General features: G+C 33.7%; 2 protein-coding genes and 1 pseudogene across 3 annotated transcripts; 1 reads left to right on the plus strand and 2 right to left on the minus strand.

The window, feature by feature from the left end:
* Positions 1–301: 301 nt before the first annotated feature.
* On the minus strand, positions 302–7,311 carry LOC143630845 (cycloartenol Synthase-like; annotated as a pseudogene). The gene is made up of 17 exons (XR_013153249.1): positions 7,111–7,311; positions 6,858–7,036; positions 4,961–5,051; positions 4,471–4,665; positions 4,284–4,368; positions 3,826–3,993; positions 3,530–3,718; positions 3,214–3,327; positions 2,998–3,120; positions 2,772–2,894; positions 2,586–2,684; positions 1,968–2,024; positions 1,831–1,877; positions 1,594–1,737; positions 1,019–1,276; positions 520–603; positions 302–424 (listed from the first exon to the last, which is right to left on the minus strand). The product of XR_013153249.1 is annotated as a cycloartenol Synthase-like (transcript).
* A 4,429-nt stretch (positions 7,312–11,740) lies between these two features.
* On the minus strand, positions 11,741–17,010 carry LOC143630846 (26S proteasome regulatory subunit RPN13-like). Its single transcript, XM_077099747.1, has 13 exons — positions 16,911–17,010; positions 15,973–16,065; positions 15,785–15,844; positions 15,597–15,635; positions 15,429–15,503; positions 15,279–15,345; positions 14,732–14,780; positions 12,843–12,958; positions 12,722–12,745; positions 12,483–12,574; positions 12,308–12,385; positions 12,176–12,230; positions 11,741–12,046 (listed from the first exon to the last, which is right to left on the minus strand). Exons 1-13 carry the CDS (start codon positions 16,947–16,949, stop codon positions 11,910–11,912), a joined length of 924 nt encoding a protein of 307 aa, XP_076955862.1. The 5' UTR covers positions 16,950–17,010; the 3' UTR covers positions 11,741–11,909.
* Positions 17,011–19,050: 2,040 nt separating this feature from the next.
* On the plus strand, positions 19,051–21,360 carry LOC143630907 (uncharacterized). Its single transcript, XM_077099795.1, has one exon. The coding sequence runs from the start codon at positions 19,051–19,053 to the stop codon at positions 21,358–21,360; it is 2,310 nt and encodes a 769-aa protein (XP_076955910.1).
* The last annotated feature ends 658 nt before the right edge of the window (positions 21,361–22,018 follow it).

Genomic DNA, 22,018 nt, shown 5'->3' on the forward strand with positions numbered 1-22,018 from the left:
ATATTCATTGTACTTGTAATTCCACATCACAAGTGAGGCAGTAACAATAATAATATAGCCTGGTTGCAGCCTGTGGATGTAAGTCAGTCTAGACCGAACCACGTAAATCTCGTGTGTTCATCTTCGTTTAGCTTTTCTCTTGCAGTATTGTTCGTGTTTTGTGTGACAGATCCTAACATATATGACCGTAATAATATTGTTCTTTAATCATTTATACAAGTCTTCATCTTACAAGATGTATTTACTCATTTACACAAATACACACAAAGGCAGAAGAAAAAGAAGGCATATATAATGCATATCAAGTAGAGAGTTTCTTCCCGATCACACGATTAAGGTATTCGCCAAGAGCCCAGATCGGAAATATGTTTCGGTAAGATGAGTAACTTATCATACAGTTCTTGTTAAACACCCCTATAATTTCCTGAGCGACGAAATCAGTTTATAGACGTTAAACAAGATTAGTGATTCGCTTAAGCACGCATACATGTAAATTTGTATATTATTGAAGTTAATTACCTGCTGAGGAAAATCTCCATTTTCCATTTGATGATCAATGAGTACTTTTGCAGCACTATCAAGAGGCTTTCTATCTCTTTTGACCTAATCACCATGAATAATCGATGCATAAGTTCCTAAGCGTTATTTATAACTAACCATGAATATTTATAAGGTAAATTGAATTTTAATAATCCAAACTATGACCCAGTGGCCGATAATAATCCATACTAACAATGTGACCAGTCACTCTCATTGCTTTATCTCATTCTAACGAAAAAGTAACTTTGTTTGCCCTAACTTTCATTTAAGCCGTTTCAAAACAATTACATCGGAATAAGAATCGGTTAGTTGTTTATTACGTGCAAACAAAGTTGCCTTTTGCGAGTGGGATTTTCCGTGACAACGAAAGTGAAAGTTAGAAGTGTTTGTAGTCACTTCTTAAGTACAGATTTTATCGACCAATAAAAATAGTTTGAATTATTAAAATTCAATTTCTCCGTTATAACTTATAACTTACCTGTTGGGCTTCAATCAGAGCTAGCAAAGCCCATGAAGTGTTTGTTATGTGGGATTTGTTTCTTGCAATATTTGTGTATATCTTTTGTGTGCAAGAATTGTAGCTCTCTCCCCAGCCCCCAGAAGGAAGCTGCTTTGAGAGTAAGAAAGTGCATGCCTTTCTAATGCAATGGCTAGTTTCGTATGTCTTGCCGCCGCAACCAGTCCTTTTATTCCAAACCATGTTCCGTAAGTGTAGCAAATTCCCCATGAACCATACCTACACCTCGATCACAAACGTATTAACCCCATTAGGATTAACGAAGAAACCACTAAGGAAAATAGCGTAACACCATATGCAAATCCCACATCAGCCGTGGACCAGACAAATGTTGGGTTAATAGATTATTTATATCACGCCTCAAATATCATCAATGCAATTTATGCTTATAAACATGTAGAAAATGAAGGTTATATAAAATGGTGGGAATTCTATATTATATGTAGTTTTATGCTTCTAACTTTTTAAGTATGTGAACATGTCCACAAAATTGTGTACATGTAACCAATTTGTCGTAGTGAGAGACGAAGAGTCACCATGAGCCGTCGAGCAGTTGTGTGTTCTCGATAAATGTTGTGGCTTTACTGACGCACGCTTCAATTTCCTCCCTTTTGTGGTCGGGATATAGTTTCATGAACGATGTTAGGCCTTGCACCACAGCCGACGTGCACTCCACATACCTATACAAACATCTTTTAGCTAATGATCCAATTCATATGTAAACAAATGCAATGTCTTAAGAGATGAAGCGTAGAGGTTGGCACGCGACATACTGATAATCGAGCATGATATCTTCAAATGTTTCAGCTGGATTGAGCATCTACAATACACATATATGTTCACTCTTTGAAAGCCCAAAATTTATACAAAGAGAACAAGATGCTATTTATTGTTAGTATATACATGATACCTCTAGCCATGGGTAGGACCTCATAAGCTCGTAGGAAGAATATCCTCCATTTCTATTCTGCAACCATAAAGTATGTTGTGAGTTATAAAAATGAAAGTATGCTGCTATCTTTAGTTAATTTTAAAGTACATTGCTATTATTTAGTAAATTGTTACAAGTATCTAGTAAACACAATATACAAGTAGTCATGTAATGAAGTCAAGTTGATCAAATTTGTGAATAAGTTAAATTTTGTTTTGATATTGTTCTTTTCTTTACCTAAGTGTTTAGTCTCCGGTTTGTGCGAGACCATGAAATATTACACATTTTGGAACTTCCAAATTAGCATATTGGATTTTAATAATCCAAATTATGGCCCACTTACAGACAGTTAATAATTTATAGTTACAATGCGACTAATGGCAGTCATAGATTTTACTGTCGTCTGTAAGAGTGGGATTGCGCTTGACGGAGCCGAATGGCATGACCTTTGCCTAGAATGTTTCCCGTCCCGTGATGAACAAACTAGCACTTTTGATGGTAAACGTAGGACTACGTTTACTCATATTTATTGGCGAAGGTGTCATAGTTTGGATTATTAAAATCCAATCTGTCATAAGATAATTGTGTGTCCTTTACCTGAAGAGTTAGAAGCAAATGAACAGCATCATACACACATTCTGGTGCTATTGCTTCTCCAACAAGATCATATGGCATTTGCGAAAGCGTCAACACCGTCTTACATCAAGCATCATCATCATCGCATTAATCATCATCATCATCATTATATAAAACTATTGTACAATGGAAGATGAAACTACATACCTTCAAAGCTTCTGCAGTGCAATCAGATACAGGCCAACCATTATCTGGAGTAGAGAATGGCCACCCGACGTGTGTTATATGACGAAACCATGACTGAATATTTCCAGAACTATTTTCTCTAATCTTCACATAAACAAGGATACAATGATCAGTGATCACAACTTTACCCATAGGCTATATATGTTCAAGTACAAAATAAAACTTTAATCAAGTAAAACTGATATACTTGTGATATCTTAATAAAGCTGTGTGCTTTCCGGAGCATTGAACCGTATTCGTCTTCCAGATTGGTTGCCCATATCGCTTGAACAGCAAAAACAGCATCCCACAATTGTGATCCATTGTACCCCTGATGTTATAAATTAATACATAGTTAAGGGTGCAAAAGTTTTATTGATTTTTTATAAAGGTAGTGTTAAGGGACTAAAACTTTAAAAGTAACCTGCATCTTCATGCCATCTTCAGCTATCCAGAGATAGTCTTTTACTCTAGACAAGTGCAGTTTGTTTACTAAAGATTTTGGATCCTCCACCCAACAACATAACATGTTGAGCACCTGTTTTCGCATATCATATATGCGTACAAAAATTATATCGAAATCAACTTTTGGACATAACTTGAGTAAAAAGTATTCAATCAATCATGCACAATAAAATCTCACTCATTCATTATATTCGTTAAAATCCGGTTTTTTGTATTTGTTTCAAGCTAAATGTAATATAAATCATCAACATATTAAATTAGTGATTATGTAGTACCTTATTAACAGGTCCGATGCAAATATACCGGGTGTTTTCGTCCTCATAATGGATATGTTGCATAACGGTGTTCAATGCTTTCTTTCTAACTTTTGAGAATGGCCATTGCATCAATAGAGGTTCAGCAATCTTGTTCAAGCCACCCCATATAATGTCTTGTATTATAGGATGAGGGTAATACAAATCTTCCTACAACCAACAAAACCGATAACGCAATAACTTACCAAATCATTCATTATTTAATGACGACATCCACAACGCGAAATATTTAACACTAGAAAGAAAAAAAAAGTTACCTTGGCACATTGATTTCTTGCTAAGTCCCAATTAACTTGGTGATAAAAGTGTATTATATAGCTCTCTTCTTAGTGATAGAACAATGGAACTAATTGGCCCGACGAACCTTTTACCATATAAATACGACATTGGCAAGTATATCATCCTTGTGTGGCACCACATTCTTCCTGCATTATCGAATACATGTATTTATCGAAATGTTATTTTATTTTATTTTTTATTTTTAACAGCAAATGTTTCACCTACTCCTATTTTACACAATAATACTAAACTACGCATTTGCCCAGGTTTGATCATGTGACCTCCCATCACCAAGTGGGCTGGCCCCACATTGGCAATTGGAATGTTATAGGGGCTAGTTATTCCCACACCGCTAGAAAACAAATCCCATACGCTTCCAACGACCATTTGAAAACACTTATAACGGCAGTTAGAGAGAAAACGGAAAGAAACAAACCTGGATGTAAAGGAAGAAAGTATGGTAGAAGCCACATTTCTGGTGGCAAAGGATTATTTCCGCTCCACTCGTACACGCCTAGTACCTATCGCACATGTTAATATAGCGTAATTAATGAGTCTTGAATCACACATGGAGCCGATCAAGAAGTTTAACATGCAAACCGAATTAGAGTGTAGAGTCTTACAGAAAGCCAGAACTTGCCACATGTGGGTATGTGTGTGACACTACCATGATCAAGAATCCATTTGCTTGCTTTGGTCATGGCTCCTTCACCATCATCAATTCTTTCTCCAAGCACCCTTAGGCTCACATAGTTCAAAGCTGTACAAAACATGGTGCTGTGACCTTCTATGTGTAAACCCCACCCACCATCACCATTCTACATGCAAATATATAGGATTCAGTTAGATAACTTTTACATGAATGAATATGAGCGAAATGGGGAAACATATCTTCCTTGTGGAGCAAAATTGAATGAAAATCAAATATAAATCTATAATTATTGTGCAAGTGAGATTGTCCTGAATAACGAAATTAAAAATCATTAGTGCTGTGAATTATTATCGGCAATAGCTTATAGTTTTAATTATTATAATCTAATTGCCTAAAATAATAATAAAAAAAACATAGTATTTTTTCTTGAAACATAAAAGTACAATTCTGTTTTTGTTTACCTGATGATTGTAAAGATAATGGCGGATTTCTCTTTTGTGCTCGATGGACAAAACCGTGTCCTTTGCTCCCATAACATGCAAACCAATGATCTACAATACAATTTGAAGCTTTGTTGTAACTTGTAAGTACAAGTACTTCCTTTAGAAGGCTTTAATTGTAAAATGTAAACGACAACATTATTCGTGACTGATTTTTAAACGATAAATTTGTGATATAAACAGTCTACATTAGCTCCGATATCAATACCAATGTTGTTCAATTGAAATCGGTTCGCTTAATAATATTGGTGCTGGTTCTTGGTTCTGATAATAGCGAGAGATTAATATGTGTTATCGAAAACCCAAATAGCAAGATTATTATGTACTATAATATAATGTTATTTGATTTTTCAAATTAGTATAACCGGTGCAACTACTAGTGGATCTACGGCAAAGTGAAAGTCCTTACATGTCATGTATTGTCAAGTAGATGAAAGACGTCCCACAAGAAATATGTAATGGTTTCACATAAAAATTAAATAAATCAAAAAAATTATAAATGAAGTTGCGATGTGTTTTAATTTCATTGGCCCGAAAAAATAAATAGGCATATGCCCGCCGCCCATGTAGTGATCTCAACCATGCCCGAGCCCTAAATGCCTACAAGTTCCCATATGATCATGAGATCATGTGATTTGAATTTCTGATCAATAGATTATAATTTAAAAGAGTAAAGTTAATTGTGTTATATTAACTATTTAAAAATAGATCACAATGATGTTGATGGATGGACTACATAACATAATATATTATGATGGTATTTTAATACGTCACGTACTCTCAATTATTTTTAATACTAGTATGATTAATTTATTATTGTTTTCATTTTCTCTAATATGATTACCAAATTGTCAACATGCATATTTTTTTTTATATTTTAAAGCAGTGTAAATACCTCAAGCTCATTGTTAGCTATTCGAAATCGATTTGCTAAAAGTTTGATTTAAGTCAAGTTTAAATTATCTCAAGCCTAAAAATATTTTCGTATTTTGATAAACAAACATACATCCGAGCTTCACCTATCAAACTCAAGTAAATTCTAGTACGGGTCTATTTAAAAATAGTGAACTGCGGTTTTCGTCTCTGTGATTTATCCAAATATGCGGTTTTAGTCCAGTAGTTTCAAATTTACGATTTCCGTCCTTGTGTTTTCATTTCACTTGCAATTAAACCCAAATTAGCTAATCCCACTAAATCTAGTCGTTAAACCCATTAGCGTGTCCTTTACGTGAGGGGCAATTTTGTCATTTTTCTCCCCAAATAAACCCCGGTCCTAATTCGCAGGCCGCCTCACGTGAGCCGTGAGCCGCTGGGGTGTATTTTGGAAAAAAATAGACAAAACTGCCCCTCAAGTGAAGGACACGCTAATAGGTTTAAATGTTTAATGACCAGACTTAACGGTATTAGTAAATTCGGGTTTAATTACAAGTGAAATGAAGCCACAAGGACGAAAATCACAAATTTGAAACTATTTGACCAAAACCGTAGATTTGGACAAACCACAGAGACGAAGACCGCAGTTCACTATTTTCAAATACCAAATACACTTATATGATAATTATTATTATATATAAAAGTGTGCTAAAATTAAATGGAATGCCATCTTATATAGAATAATAAATAATAAAGTTAAGCTCAAGCTTGAAAAACTACTCCCCGAGTATAATTCAGTCTTTAGGAATGATCATAGGGACGATCAATCTTGAGCTCTAACCCTCGTAAGTCGTAAGTGAGCTCAAGCTAGATGAGCTCGGGCTCTGCTCGACTGATTATTCCGCTGTATCTATATATATATTTTAGTATTATACATTTCATTTTCACAAGTATAAGGATAGGGTTGTAGAACCTTTTCCTTATCAGTCCAGGAAGAAGAAACAAAGGACCACCATAATCAGCCGGCCAACTTCCGTCTTCACCTTGAAGACTCGAGAACAACTTTAACGCTTTCTTCAACGCATTCACCACGACTGATTCATCGTCATGTTTTGCATACATTGCTCGTGATTTTTCAATATTACCATGGTTTTCCCTTGCAAACTGCATTCAATATATTAACCAAGAGCTCAAATCATAATAATATTCATGTTACTTAATACTTTATCATCGATTACCTGAAAACGCATCAGAAGATCCGAACTATGCTTAACATTCAACTTGTTTCTTGTAAACTCTTCTCTCATGTCCTCGATTTGAGACCGTTCGTTAGGAGTCCCTGAGCACGGATCAAATTCCCAATATTGTCTACCAATATGATTATTTACACTTGTGACTCCTACATCATCTTCGCCTTTCGACAGCTTAAGCTTCCACATTATTGAATTCGATCTTTTGTCGAAAATCTAAAATACAAATGAGAATAAAGATTTTATTCCATGGAAGTTGGTTATTGAAATGGCCTACATGCATACACACATATATGCATATAATTTATTTTTTAGAGTTGGTGGTGATATTTTAAAACCATTTTGAAATGGCCTACATGCATACACACATATATGCATATAATTTATTTTTTAGAGTTGGTGGTGATATTTTAAAACCATTTATACGGCAATTTGATGCCCCTACTAATTAACGAATTCTCAAGGTATCGAAATATCAAATTAAGACAAAATTGTTGCAGGAATCTCCGTTTATTTTGCTTCGCTATAGGGTCCGTCGTGATAAGATCAGATTCTTGTAGTGCTTGCGTGACAATGATTTTTGTTGGCTCAGAATCGAATTATTAAGAAAAGAACAAAAACTATATTCCAAGAAACGTATCAGCTTTATATGTCACCTAAAAGTTGGTTCCTCTCCTCTCTCTCGTATTAAATAATAATAATAATGATTTTCTTTGTTTTGGTAAATAATATGATTAACATAAGTCCTATACTAATTAATCTTTTTCATGAAATGTCTATAAAAAATATGTGATATGTTATTTAATATAAATATTATTAAAAAAACATTTATCTTACTAGTGTATTATACACAGACAAACATTTATATTAAATTCAACCTACAAGTGTGCTCCTAATTTAATTCTTACCAAACAAAGTCAAATCTTTCATATGATATCTTAATTTATAATTTTATTAATCTCAAACACCAATATTCACCTTAAACCTTTCAATATTCACAAGTGAACCAAATCAAACTTTCACATGTAAAATCAAGATTACACTTTCAACAATTTTATCTTATTTAAAATTGTTTTCCATGCAAGCAAATTCACCAATTTGCCTTGCCGGCCACCATTGAGAAGCCTTGAATTCGTTGTAGGATAGCGAATCACTTATTTCGATCTATACTGGTTTTCAAAAACCACCTAGATGTATCATGAGTGGTTTTCTGAACCGTCTAACGCTATAACAAAGTTGTGTGTGCATACATATATATGCATGTAACAATACTTATGATAAGAAGAAAAAGAAAACTTACAATTCAGAGAGAAAGAGAGAGCATGAAGAGTTAGCAAGGAGTTTGCCAACTATTTATGCATGCAGAGACAAGGATGGATTGATACATGGAGTCCTTTTTATTATTTTAATTCTCTATTGTTGATATATATATATGGGAGATTTCAAATGAGAACCACTTTGAGTTTTAAGAACTCGAAAGAACTCAATGTAACAAATTTTATTTTTATTTTTTTTGAATTTTTTTTACACAAGCGTAATATATGTAGGTTACATATACGTAAAAAAATTACAAAATTTTTTACGCACCGAGTCGACTGTTTACATATGTGTAACGGACGTAAAAATTAGTGTAATCACTTACATCTTTATTCTCTCTCCTATTTTAACTTTTTAATCAGATTTAATCTCAACCACATAATCTAGTCCATTTAATTAAATGTGTGGCCAAAAATGGAGTTCTTAAGTTCTTAAAACTCAACATGGTTCTCAAAATATCTCTCCCCTACATATAACATCGTTTTTTTTGAGTTGTGAAAACTCGCGAAAACCCTATGTAACATCGTTTTTTTTTTGTTACATGTAATATATGTTGTAACATTTAATACAAAACATCGAAACATCAAAAAACATGTTTTGCTATTTTTAACATTTTTTTACTAATTTTTATATATGTTTTCAGAAGAGAGAAAAAGTTATATTTATATTTACATTTTTTATTCACTTTAATTATGGACCACAAGATTTAAACATTAATTAAAAACATGTGTTTGAGAATGGGTTTCTAGAGTTTTCACAACTCAAGTGGGTTTTCACTTTATACTTAGCCTATATATATATATATATATATATATATATATATATATATATATATATAGTAGCGCATATTTGGAATAATTGTAGTATCTTATACTACAAAGATAAAACAAAACAAAACGTTGTTATTCTATACGTTATATATTATAAATCTAATCTAACTATACTATTAAATCTAACATAAGTTGTCCACATGACATTTAACTAGGCACTTCACATAGGATGCCAAATAGATATCATGTCACTATTTCCTATTATATTATGACCCATTACCTATTTTTCTATAATAAACATGACCCAAAAGGCTTTATAAAATTTTGAAAAATATATTATTGTATTATGACCCGTTTTCCTATAATAACCCATGACCCAAAAGGCTTTATAAAATTTTGAAAAATATATCATTGTGTGATACGGGTTTCAAACCCAAGACCTCATGTTTCAAACCAAATGTGTTTACCAACTCCACTAAAATAGTAATTGTGTTTGACTTTTTGACTTAACATATATAAATGTGATTTCTCTTCAAGTATAAAACCAAAATTATATTTAATTGTTAACATTTTCATAATTCACAGTATTGCATTGTCTTCTCATATCTCTTTAACACAACCATTCAAGATTGTTCATTGTTTCTCTCTTTATTTTAATATATTTTTATTTATTTTCTTTTACTACAAAACCTTAGTATTTGTAAATTTAGTTTTTAAATCTATGACAACATTTTGTTATAAATATCATTTTTATACACACAATATTTATAGCAATATCGATATGAATGTTTTATTTGAAATAAATCAAACATCAAGGTTTTGTTTTCAACTTAAAATTATAGTGCATAATATATCAAAAACTTAATAAAAAAAGTTATAAATAAAAATTATTATTTGAAACAATTGAATTTACGTATTACATATAATAATTTTTTTATTTTTATTATATTTCGCGGGCTCTAACCTAATCTATCATTATATCGTTATTTAAACCTACGTCGATCTGACAGTTAGGCATACAAATAGGACAACAATAAATGAAAAGCAATATAATAAATTTGTAACAATGACTATTGTACGAAACGGTGGGTGGGAAACCAAATATGACTTGACTGCTCGTATGAGAAATTAGTATTCTTTCATGCCTGTTAGCGTCTCAATGTGTTATGGGTTGTCGCACAACAAGCATGAAACCATAATTTCCCACACCTATGGACCAAGCCGTAATATGAACATAGCATGAGCTAAGAAATTGGTCCTGATATGTATTTTACATTTTCACTATCTTATGGATTCTTTGCTACCTTGTGTTGTTATAATATAATTTATTTTACGAACACAAGGGTATATGATAAGTAGGGTTTTTAGATTAAATACAAATGAAATTAACGTGCTAATTGTAAGAATCAAGTAGGATAATTATATATACAAGTAGTGTAATTATGTAATTACATCGTAGAGTAATTATAATTACTCTACGATGTAATTACATAATTACACTACTTGTATATATAATTATCCTACTTGATTCTTACAATTAGCACGTTAATTTCATTTGGACGTTAACCTTTCCTATATTAACCCATTAGGGTTTGCATCTTGTGGGATCGTTATATAATATTATATTTGACAATAAAAGTTTATTTTGTTCGTATGTATAAAAGTATAATGATTAGGGGATAATTGGCATCATATATATATAACAATAAATCAATAGGAACACTGGTGGAGGTGTAATCTTGTTTTTCATGTTTATATTATCTTTGATATTGTTTAGGTGTTTGGTAAGTTTTTTCAAAGCAATATGTCTATTTTTAAATTGTTTTAGGGATAGATTTTGTCATTTTGATTGCTAGTTCACACCTTGGACTCTAGTTTATGCTTTATACTACAGAAAAATTTTGGACTTGTACTTCTTGTAATTATTTATGAGATTTTGATATTAAAAAACTAGCACTTTGCTTGATTGAGGTGATGTATGTTTGTTGTTTATATATTATGATAATTTGGGTGCTATCAAGTTGATACAAGAAAAAGGTAAGGGCTCCTTCTTGGTCCCCTCTCATCAATATCCTGAATTTAATTTCATCATCATCATCACCACCACATAAATGCGCACACACATATAGCAAGCATGGTTAAGCATGTCGAACGAACTTATAGGAAGAATCAAGAGACGCCGTGTTTTCAACTTTCTTAAAAGCCTGTGAAAGCTTGCCTTACAAGACGTGACAAACTAACAAGACGTAACTCAACGACTCCTAAATCATCGTCTTGATTTTGTTATTTTAACGGAATTAGCCCAAACAATAATGTGTCAATTGCACGTGTTAGATGCTAGAGTTCTATGTTTTGTTGAGCGCATTTACACTGCCATTGAGGCACATGATGTATTCGTGTGGTTTTTGTTCCCTATCAGACCTTTGAAGCACTTTAGCACAACCCCCTATGTTACTTCTATTCATTTCTTAGAATGCGATATATGCGATACAAAGGGGGACCGACATAAACGAAGGATTTCTTGCAAGGTGCAGCCGCACCCAATATTAGAAAGCAAAATAACTGAATTTGACTAGATTTTGTGTACATGAAAAGACTTCAATCCAAAAGAACACTTGCAGTATCCACAAATCAGTAATTTAACTTCTCAATAAAAACATAAACAAACAGCTGAATCAAATTTTGTGAAACGCCTCCCTACTATTGATCTTCATCCATTCGATCAGTTTGATTACAAGTCTGAGATCTTGAATCATCTTGCATTGGATCCTCGGAATTGGATGCTTTGGCAACCGAATCTTCAAGAGCCTCGAGAAAAGATAGGACTGTGAACTTGTCTGTAAACAAAATATTAGTTATTAGTTATATTCAACACGCTACGCACTGACAAAAGAAATAAACAAAAAAGAGTTTCAACTTTCAACTCCAAATTGAGTAAATGAAAATTTGTGGTGCTTAGTGCTTACATTTACTTGGGTCAACTCCAAATTGAGTAAGATCTATTTGACCAGTCTTGAGAACCTACAAAGACCAAAGTGCTTACATTTAACCGGGTCAACACCAAAGTCAACAAAGAGATGACCTACGCGGATACTTACATAAGTGAAAGAATCAACTTGTTGGCGAAAAGGAGGACTCTGCAGCAACTCCATTATTTCCTCTGGTGTCCATTCACCCTGCAGGACAAGGTCATTTTTTATTACGGGTGAAACGAGCGAGCCAGGTTGATCTACGAATACCTTTTTTCATCCTCTAAAGCAGCATTCATCTTACCTCAGGTAAATGGGATGCTACATTCTCGAGTGATAATGTGTCCATCACTGGTAATAAGAGTTCAGGCTTCAATATATCACCCAATCCTAAACCTACAAACAAAAGTTCACAATAACTAAATCAGAATTGAAGCAAAATCAGTTATACTCACATTTTCTAACCAAAAAAAGATATTAAAATCATTTTGTAAGAATTATAATCAATGCTAAAACTGGGATATATATATCACATGAGCATACCTCCATCAGGATCTGCTGCCTCTCCTGAACATTGTTCCAATAAGATATCATCATATCAAAATGATTACCAACAAAAAAGTTGAAATAAAAAAAATCCAATTAACACAATTATATGACATACCTGAGGGTCCAATATTACTTAAGATTCTTTGAAGATCTGCCAATTTCACTGGTCCTGAAGAGGACACGTCACTAATTACTTCTGCGCCTGTATTTGATCCAACCAAATTTCCAGCCCTGTAAACAAATCATGTTGAGATTTTAGTATATACATACAAACACGGCCTCAGTTCTGTTTTTCATTTAATTCAAAATACTAAAGAATATGTATATACATACAAACACACGTTTGATTCAGAATACTCAAATCATAAAACCAATTTACAATTTTACCCATAACAATCCCAATGGCCGGCACCCAATCCAAATTTCAGGTTTGTTAAACGGTATTCTATATCCCACTGAACATTGAAGAAGTCAAGAAGCCTAGAAGTCATGCACGCAGTGAACTAATATATGTATTTTAAAAAAGATGACTTCTCTTTTAGCATGCGTGGAATACACGTAAATGTGGCTATGTGCACCATAGAACGTTTCAGTAGGCAAAAGAGGTAAATCAGTTTTTAGTGGGGATTTCTGTATTAATGTATTAGTTTGATAAAGTTCCATGAACCTTTCAAGAAAACTACAAACAAAGAGCCTACTGCCATACTGCATGATGGCACATCTGCACATATTATGATCACATCTTCCCCTCACAAGCCATTACATTATAGTAAAAGCAACACAAAGTAAAGTTATTATGATACTTAAAAGTAATTAAAAAAAAAGAATTGAAGAGCAAGGTCAGTGGTAGCGAAAGCTGGCAAGTGTTTCACAAACACATTTGATGATATGGAAGTCATATTTCAACAAGATTAACATCAAAGAGAGAGATGTAAAGTAATCTCACAGATTTTTACCATATTCAACTGAAAGATAAACATTTCATATTTACAGCAACAAGTTTCTCAATAAATACAAGTATTACGAAAATTAAGGATTCAGATTAATTGAGACTGTACATATCAATCTTTTTCAAGAAGAAAAGTACCTTCTAAGTTTCAAAAGCATTTATAGGAGTGAAACAAGAGAGAATAAATAAAATCAAGAAGCAAATATTTAGTCCGGAGAGCATAGTTGTCAATAGCGACAACCTACCTATACGGCTATACGCTACGTAGCAATAGCAATGAAATAACAGGTGCTATTTGATGTTTAGCAATAAGGTATTAGAAATTTTTTTAAATGTTTTACATTGAAGCAATCCACCAAAATAGCGATTATAATTAATAAATACCCACCAAAATAGCTAATATAATCAATGCATACCATCAAAATAGCTAATAAAATTGAAAAAAAATATATATATAATGCAGTTACTTTGACGTTATTATGTCGCTACAGACCACTTGGCGCTAAGCAGCCGCTACGCTACTCGCTATAGCAGGCGCTACGGGCGCTATTGACAACTATGCTTGAGAGTTCAAAAACCTACAATCAAATAGCGTCTGAATTGCCACTAATTAGCTTGTTATTTCAAATGTTGTTTATTTTACAAAACAAACATTTGATATAGTTGTCCATCAATAAGATTTACAATTACTGAAATTAATGATTGATTACCAAAGAGCGCATTTAAACCCTCTTTGCAACTCTGATCCGTTTCCACTGCATTTAATTCCTCGGTAACAAAAACCCCATGAATGCCATTAATTTTACTCCTCTAGATGTGAACATCTACTTGGACTATGTTTTGAGATTTCAGATTTGAACTAAGAAATAGACCCTACAAACTAAAAAAGTCGATGCTCTTACATAGAACAAGCCTACACCAATATCATTTCGAATTTAGGTAATATTTATGAGGTTTAAAGAAATAAAGCCCACGATTTTTAGTTTATTCATGTAACAGCTAAAAGTCCTGAGCTTTGGCAGGCAACAAAAATAAGCTTCAGTATATCCACATACCGTGATGAAATATCTTCACCAAGGGTGTCATCTTCTTCAGCAGGGAAATCTGCCACATCAAAGTGCAAACATTAGATATGTTGGTAGGATAGATTTTCATACAGTTTTGCATTATGCTAGTATATGATAACAAGGCATGACTTATTAAGAACCATATGCCAAGAATTAATACAAATAAGGTAACCTAAATCTGGAACTTTAGATAAAAGACTACTTCAAAAAAATCATGGTCATTCAAGTAAATAACCTAATTAACTAAATAAACAGTAATCAAATGTGTAATGCATAATTATTTTCTAAAACAGCCAACTAAAAAAAACTTGTGTTCTTTGGAATGAACAGATCTTTGATTACTAATGATTAATGAATACGTTTTAAGTACTGCCTTCAAAAGTTCTCTCTATACCCTTGTACACTAAATTATGACCTCACTAAGAATAAACATATGCACTACTAACAGTATGATGATCAGTAAATTCAATAATATGAGCAAATCAACGTTAATACCAATAATCTATCTCAACAAAACGCTAAGAATATAAAATACCTATCGGTTGATTGAGGTACAGGTTGACCGACTTGCACAATTCTTCATCACCGTCAGCTTTGGGCTCCTGAAACAAATTTAAGCAATATAGGTCAGCCTAACAACTTAAAGCCACATAATGACATCAAGATCAAGTATGCTATTGCTAACCTGCATCCAGAAGAAGCACTTCCGGTCATCTGTCTGAAACTTCAACAAATAAACCCTTCCAGAAGCTTGACCAACCTAATTTGAACAAAAGATACAAGATGATTCGAATATGCACAAAAGAATCAGAAATACAAATAGAAGGCTCAAACAAAAAGGAATAAAAGATACCTTCTCAAAAACTGCCTCTTCTGGGAAAACAATTTGATCCTATGTTTAAACAGTGTTAAGGAAAACCAGAACTTATAACATGAAATTGGATTAGATATTTACTTTACAAGCAATCATATTGAGATAATGTTAAAAGATTAACTTTCAAGCTAAGAGAACAATGATGCATATAGTAGAAACTAGGATACATCTTCGATAGTGTTGTTAGTTCGATCAAGCCACTTAATATGAACTAGCCCCTCCTCCCCCTGTAAAAACTCAACACTTCAATATATAAACTTAAGCAAATCTACAATCTATTAAACAAAAGTGTATGAAATAACCAACGCATAAAAAGAACACTCTAGAAATAAAACATATAATTGATTGATCATACTCTTCCAATGCGAACAAGCCCTTTACGCGGATCAGCAACAACACGTTTCCCTTCCATATGCATTTTACCAGCACGAAACTCGAGCAGAACATCCTGCACAATACATAACAATACAAATGAACACTGTATAGTCATCTAAAGCTATTATCAAATCCTAAATTCCAGTGTAAATGGTTCCACCTATCTACAGATAAACAGCCTGATATGCATTAGGTTCGGTTTATTAAACGAGTTAATTGGATCACACTTTTACCCGTACCTGAACCCGAAGACCCACCGTGACCAGTTATTTCAGCAGCATCTTGAATCATTATGCATGCAACCCCAAGTGATTGCCTTAGTTTCTTTGTTTATATTAATTCACATGCAACTTTTAATTAATTATTAGTTTTTTGCTTGTTTCCCACGTACTTTTATTTCCCCTAAAGACTAAGAAATAGTTAGTGGTCAGTTTATATTTCTTCTCTTTATGTATCATCCGAATTAATGCATGAATAGGTGATGTTTATGATGAAAAAGTTTATATTAATTTTCTCAATGGATTTTGAGTAAAGTTAATTTTCCATTGCTGTATTCTATCGTGGCGTAATAAACAGTGTTCTTTAGAATCTAATCCCAAATTCAGCTGGTGATTTCTGTACCCTAAACGCGTATCGTGTGGTGTACATGTATGATGTATCTCTACCGACATGTAGCCTATCCATTTCTACCACTTAATTTCAAACTCTACACGTTTCACATCCGTTACCGATTGATTTCCTATCACATCCGTTTTCTTAAACATACACACACATAAGAATTCAAAATACAAAACTGATAGAAAGCACAAAAAAACTCAACTAATAGCTTGCTCAAAGTTCATAACCATAAATCAGTGCCAGTGGACAACAAACTATTCAAAACAAAACAGATATAAGATAGAATCGGAATCGCCGAACCTGAATTGCCGGAAAAAGCTCGGTATCTGAAGAATCCATGAGCTCAGCTCTTAATTAACTCTACATAACACAAGCATAGCAATACATCAATAAACTGAAACAAACTAAAACGTATACCTATCCGATTCATCATACATATTAACCGGAGTATATTGAAATTAAACATACATGCGTTCAATGCTAATGTATTCAGGCTAATTGAAACCCTAGAAACATTGGAATAATGGTGCTTCAGAAGCTAGCAAAATCTACAGTAAGTTATAAAACCCTAGGTCGATTGAAACAAAAGCTGATTGGTGAGATTAGATGATGGATTGAGTGATTGATTGGTTGATTGATTACCTTTCGTGTGTAGTAAGTTAGTACAGCCGCAGAAGAAGTGGCTTCGGTGATGAGTATTGAATCTTGAAGAAGCGTCCAAGGGTTGGGACGTTGTTTATATAGTATCGGTTATGTAATGCTCTAAATGAGTAGTATGGTATTGAACCGAATTTGTTAAAATATCGGTACCATGCTAATCCGTATCAATCTCAAAACTTTAAAAAGTAGTAATTAAAGCATATGGTGTACTGTTACCCGATACCATTTGTTCATTCCTAGTAATTAAGATGATTAAAGTTATAATATGTGAGAGTTTTATTAATATATTGTTTAGATCTATTGAATTGTTTGAATCAAAGTAAATAAGTGTTGGTTTTAATTTTGATATTTGAGATTCATAGTTTGGTTAATGGTTTATGGTTTTAAAATCTAGAATTAATGGTTAGGTAATATAGTTCGGGTATGAAATTAGTAATTGATTATGAACATGGCTAAAAGTAATTGAGAAGAGTGGCAATCTTTCATTTAGGAGCTTGTTTGCATGTCATCATTATTTCCTGAGCTGCTAGAATCTGAACGAAGTGGGCAACGGATGAACGAATCATTGCACATGGTAAACTAAGAAAACAAGTCATGTTTTCTTTACATTTTATGACGCAATACCAATGTTCATATAAGCCGAACCTGTTATTTATCTTCATTAGTTAAATTATATATATATATATATGGGAAGGTTAACGTAGAATAATCGGTTATCGTACATTAGGTACGCGAGCTTTTTGAACGTCGATTTCAATTTCATGCGGTGGCATAATTGTAAATAACTTAAATTTAATTTTATGATCTAATTCATCAATTGATTCATCGAGCGTCCATCCATATCAATATAATTCAAACGTCGATCAGTATTAAACTAATTTGCCGATCGATATCAAACTAATTGAGTTAATTATCTAACCCTAAAAATGTTCGTTACCTGTAAATAAAACAGAACGTTTTATAAAAAACGTATAAGAAGAATCAATTTCCACCATCTTTATCGCCACAAAGGCTATTACCATATCCTGCCCTTGGTTATTCTAGGTGGCGTCTCAATCAGGGACGGATTTATTCATGTGAGTACCGGGTCAAGCGAACCAGGTGTTTTTCGAACCGTAGTGGAGCATTTAATAGCGACTTTTTTAGCGAACCATGTGTTTCTGGGCTGAACCATATATATAATTCGTTTCAAATATATACATAAAACATATACTGGCTTAGTGGCAAGGCGTGCATTGTGTTTGAGTGCAGACCCGGGTTCGAGTCTCACACAAGACACAACCTTATTTTTTTTTGCCTTTTTCTTTTGTGCTCTATTACCCTTATAAACCTTTCTTAAAAACCCTAAACACCCCCAATTTCCCTCACTGTCTGTCTGTCCACCTCTACCGTAGAGAAAGAAACTCGCCGAGACGCCGACCACCTCACAGTCACACAGACAGACGCCGACCACCTCCAAATCTCCAATTCCATCTGTAGCTCCCACAAATTAAAAACCCTAAATCCACAATACACATCCTCCGGCCTCCGCGTTCGCCGACGGTGACGACTCCGACACTCACAGTCACACAGTCACACCAGAAACTCGCCGTCGCCGTCTCACCGATAGTCCGATACCCTCCGGCAGTCCGGCCTCCGCGTTCAGGTGCGTTCCCGAATCCCGCCCCTTTTGTAGTTCGTTAGAATGAGACTTTTGATGATTGAGTGTTCAAAAAAGATGTTAGTTTTTTAGGGCTTTGAATTTTATTTTTGCTTTTACAGAACTTAAATTTGATAGATTATGGACCGTTTTTTATCGAGAAGGCCACGAGACCCTTCACCATCTAGTAGTAATAATCTGGCAAGAGTCGAATTGGATGATCTTCCATGGGATCCTTCAGATCGAAAGCCGATTTCATCATATCATCCTAATCAAAAAGATGAAATTAGAAGAACATATTTGCTAAGAGGGCCATGTCAACCTATTGGGCATAATTTCCCGCAACGAGATTTTAGTGGTTGCTTAAGAAAATTTCGTCCCGAGTGGTTTAAGACACATGAAAATTGGTTGGAGTATAGTGTTAAAACGGATAAAGCATATTGCTTGTTTTGTTATTTGTTTCCAGAAACTGGTCAAAAAGATGCGTTTGTGACCGATGGATTTGGTAATTGGAGCCATTCTGATAGAATATCCTCACATGTTGGTGGTATTAGAAGCCTTCACAACAAAGCACGTAAAAAAGGTGAGGACTTACTTAAACAAGAACAATCCATACATGTTGTCTTTGACAAACAAACTAATAAACAAAAAAGGGACTATAGACTCCGTTTGAGTACCTCAGTTAGACTTGCAAAAGGTTTGTTGAATGGTGGATTACCTTTTCGTGGTGATGATGAATCTGAAAGTTCACTCTATAGAGGACATTTTATAGAGTTTTTGAAATTGTTGGGAGAAATAAATGAAGATATTGCTAAGGTTATATTAAGTAACGCTCCGGGGAGATGCCAAATGATCGCTCCATCCATCCAAAAAGAGATTTGCAATTGTTTTGCACAAGAAGTATTAAAAAAGATATTCAATGAACTTGGTGATGATGTTTTTGCAATATTGGTTGACGAATCGAGAGATATTTCTAAAAAGGAACAAATGGCCGTGGTTTTAAGATACGTTGATCAATTTGGAATTGTAAAAGAACGATTCATTGGCCTTGTCCATGTCAAGGAAACAACCGCGTCGTCTCTTAAATCTGCAATTGATGATTTATTTGCTCGTTACAACTTGAGTTTGCGGAAGGTTAGAGGCCAAGGATATGACGGTGCAAGCAACATGTCCGGTGAGTTTAATGGATTGAAAGCTTTGATTTTGAAAGAAAATTCTTCGGCATATTTTATTCATTGTTTTGCTCATCAACTACAACTTGTTGTTGTGGCTCTTGCGACAAAGCATCATGACATCTATAAGTTTTTTGATGAAGTGTCGGATTTAACGAATGTTGTTGGTGCTTCTTGCAAACGAGTAGATTTGATTAGAGAAAGTCAAAGAGAGAGATTACATTTGAATCCGGAAATTGAAACAGGGCGTGGAAAAAGTCAAGAATTGTCACTTGCGAGAGCTGGAGATACACGTTGGAGTTCTCATGAAAAAACTCTTTTGCGTTTGCTTGCTTTATATCCTGCCGTTATTGATGTGCTCGAGTACATAGAAAATTGGGGAGAGATACGTGCTCAGAAAAGTCAAGCACATGGCCTTCATGTATACATAAAATCTTTTAATTTTGTATTTTATCTACATTTGATGAAGTACATCTTGGGAGTTACAAACACATTGTCTCAAGCTCTTCAGAGAAAGGATCAAGACATCATGAATGCAGTTGAGCTGGTTAGATCAACCAAAAAAGCTCTTGAAAACTATCGACTTGAAGGTTTTGACTCTCTTTTAAAAGATGTTACATCTTTTTGTGACAAATATGAGATTGAAGTTGTTAACATGGAAGATGAGTATGTTGACCCAAAAAACCGAAGAAGAAAAACAAACATCACTAATCGTCACCATTATGTGGTTAATAATTTCAATACGGTTCTCGATATGCAAATTCAAGAGCTTGGAAATCGTTTTAATGAGGTAACCACGGATTTGCTTACGTTTATGAGTTCTTTGAGCCCGTGTCGTGATTTTCGCCCCTTTCATAAGCTAAACTTGCTAAAGTTGGCCGAGATGTATCCGTATGATTTTAGTTTTGATGAAAGAGACAAACTCATGTTTGAACTTGGCCACTACATTGCTAATGTGAAAGAAGATTCGAGGTTTGACAATCTTAAAGGGGTAAGTGATCTTGCAAAAATGATGGTGGAAACAAGAAAACACATTGATTATCCGTTGGTTTATCGTTTAATAAAATTGTCACTAGTTCTACCGGTTGCAACGGCTAGTGTTGAAAGAAGTTTTTCTTCAATGAAGCATGTGAAGACGGAACTACGTAATAGGATGGGTGACGGGTACATGAATGATTCTTGCATTTGCTACATTGAAAGAGAGTTTTTACTACAAGTTTCGATCGAAGATGTAATGCAACGCTTTCAAAAGATGAAAACTCGTAAAGAACAACTATAAGGTTAGTTTTTTTTTTATTTCGAAAGATTATCGTTTTTAAGTCCCGTGTTTTTTTAGTTTCTAATGATGATGTTTTTTAGTTATTATATCGTTTTTTATTATATGATTAATCTTTCTTGACCCGAACCGTTAAACCAATCCGAATCGTCAACCCGACCCAATTTTTTTATACGCGTTCTTATATATTTAGAGCATCTTAAAATAGCGAACCAGATAAAAAAAAATTCTAAATCCGTCACTGGTCTCAATTGCCTAGATTTCGGCTCCTGGACCAATCCTCATTGCGCATCCTCTCTTCCCAATATGTTAGTTATGTTTTAACAACACAATACAATTGCAATTATCTTCCTGAATGTAATTGTTTAATTAATTTGTTAACAATATTTACCATTACATTACATAGGAGCTAATACGTTCTATTTAGCAGTTTGAGCTTATATACAAGGGATCACGTTTTTTTTATCACCAATAGAACGTTTAAAGGTTTAAAACGTATTAACAGAACGTTTAAAGGTTTAAAACTAATACGTTCTATTAATACGCTTTAAATCTTTAAACGTTCTGCTAAAACGTTTTTAGCTTTAAACGTTCAATGTCAAAAATCCATCATCCATAACTCAAAATTAATCGATTGAAGCTTCAAATTGATGATTAATTG

Source organism: Bidens hawaiensis, unplaced genomic scaffold (assembly GCF_021521415.1).
Source record: "Bidens hawaiensis isolate Kalapana, Puna unplaced genomic scaffold, B.hawaiensis_p1.1 tig00005851_1, whole genome shotgun sequence".
In the NCBI taxonomy this organism is placed as follows: domain Eukaryota; kingdom Viridiplantae; phylum Streptophyta; class Magnoliopsida; order Asterales; family Asteraceae; genus Bidens; species Bidens hawaiensis.

What these genes read in the sequence shown, in the direction of transcription:
- LOC143630846 (XM_077099747.1), bottom strand. Translation starts at nt 16,949, where the DNA reads ATGGATTCTTCAGATACCGAGCTTTTTCCGGCAATTCAG. An exon ending in AGCTTTTTCCGGCAATTCAG is followed by an intron (nt 16,066 to 16,910) that starts GTTCGGCGATTC and finishes TGTATTGTGCAG; the next exon opens with GATGTTCTGCTCGAGTTTCG. An exon ending in TGGAGTTGACCCAAGTAAAT is followed by an intron (nt 12,047 to 12,175) that starts GTAAGCACTAAG and finishes TTTTGTTTACAG; the next exon opens with ACAAGTTCACAGTCCTATCT.
- LOC143630907 (XM_077099795.1), top strand. Translation starts at nt 19,051, where the DNA reads ATGGACCGTTTTTTATCGAGAAGGCCACGAGACCCTTCACCATCTAGT.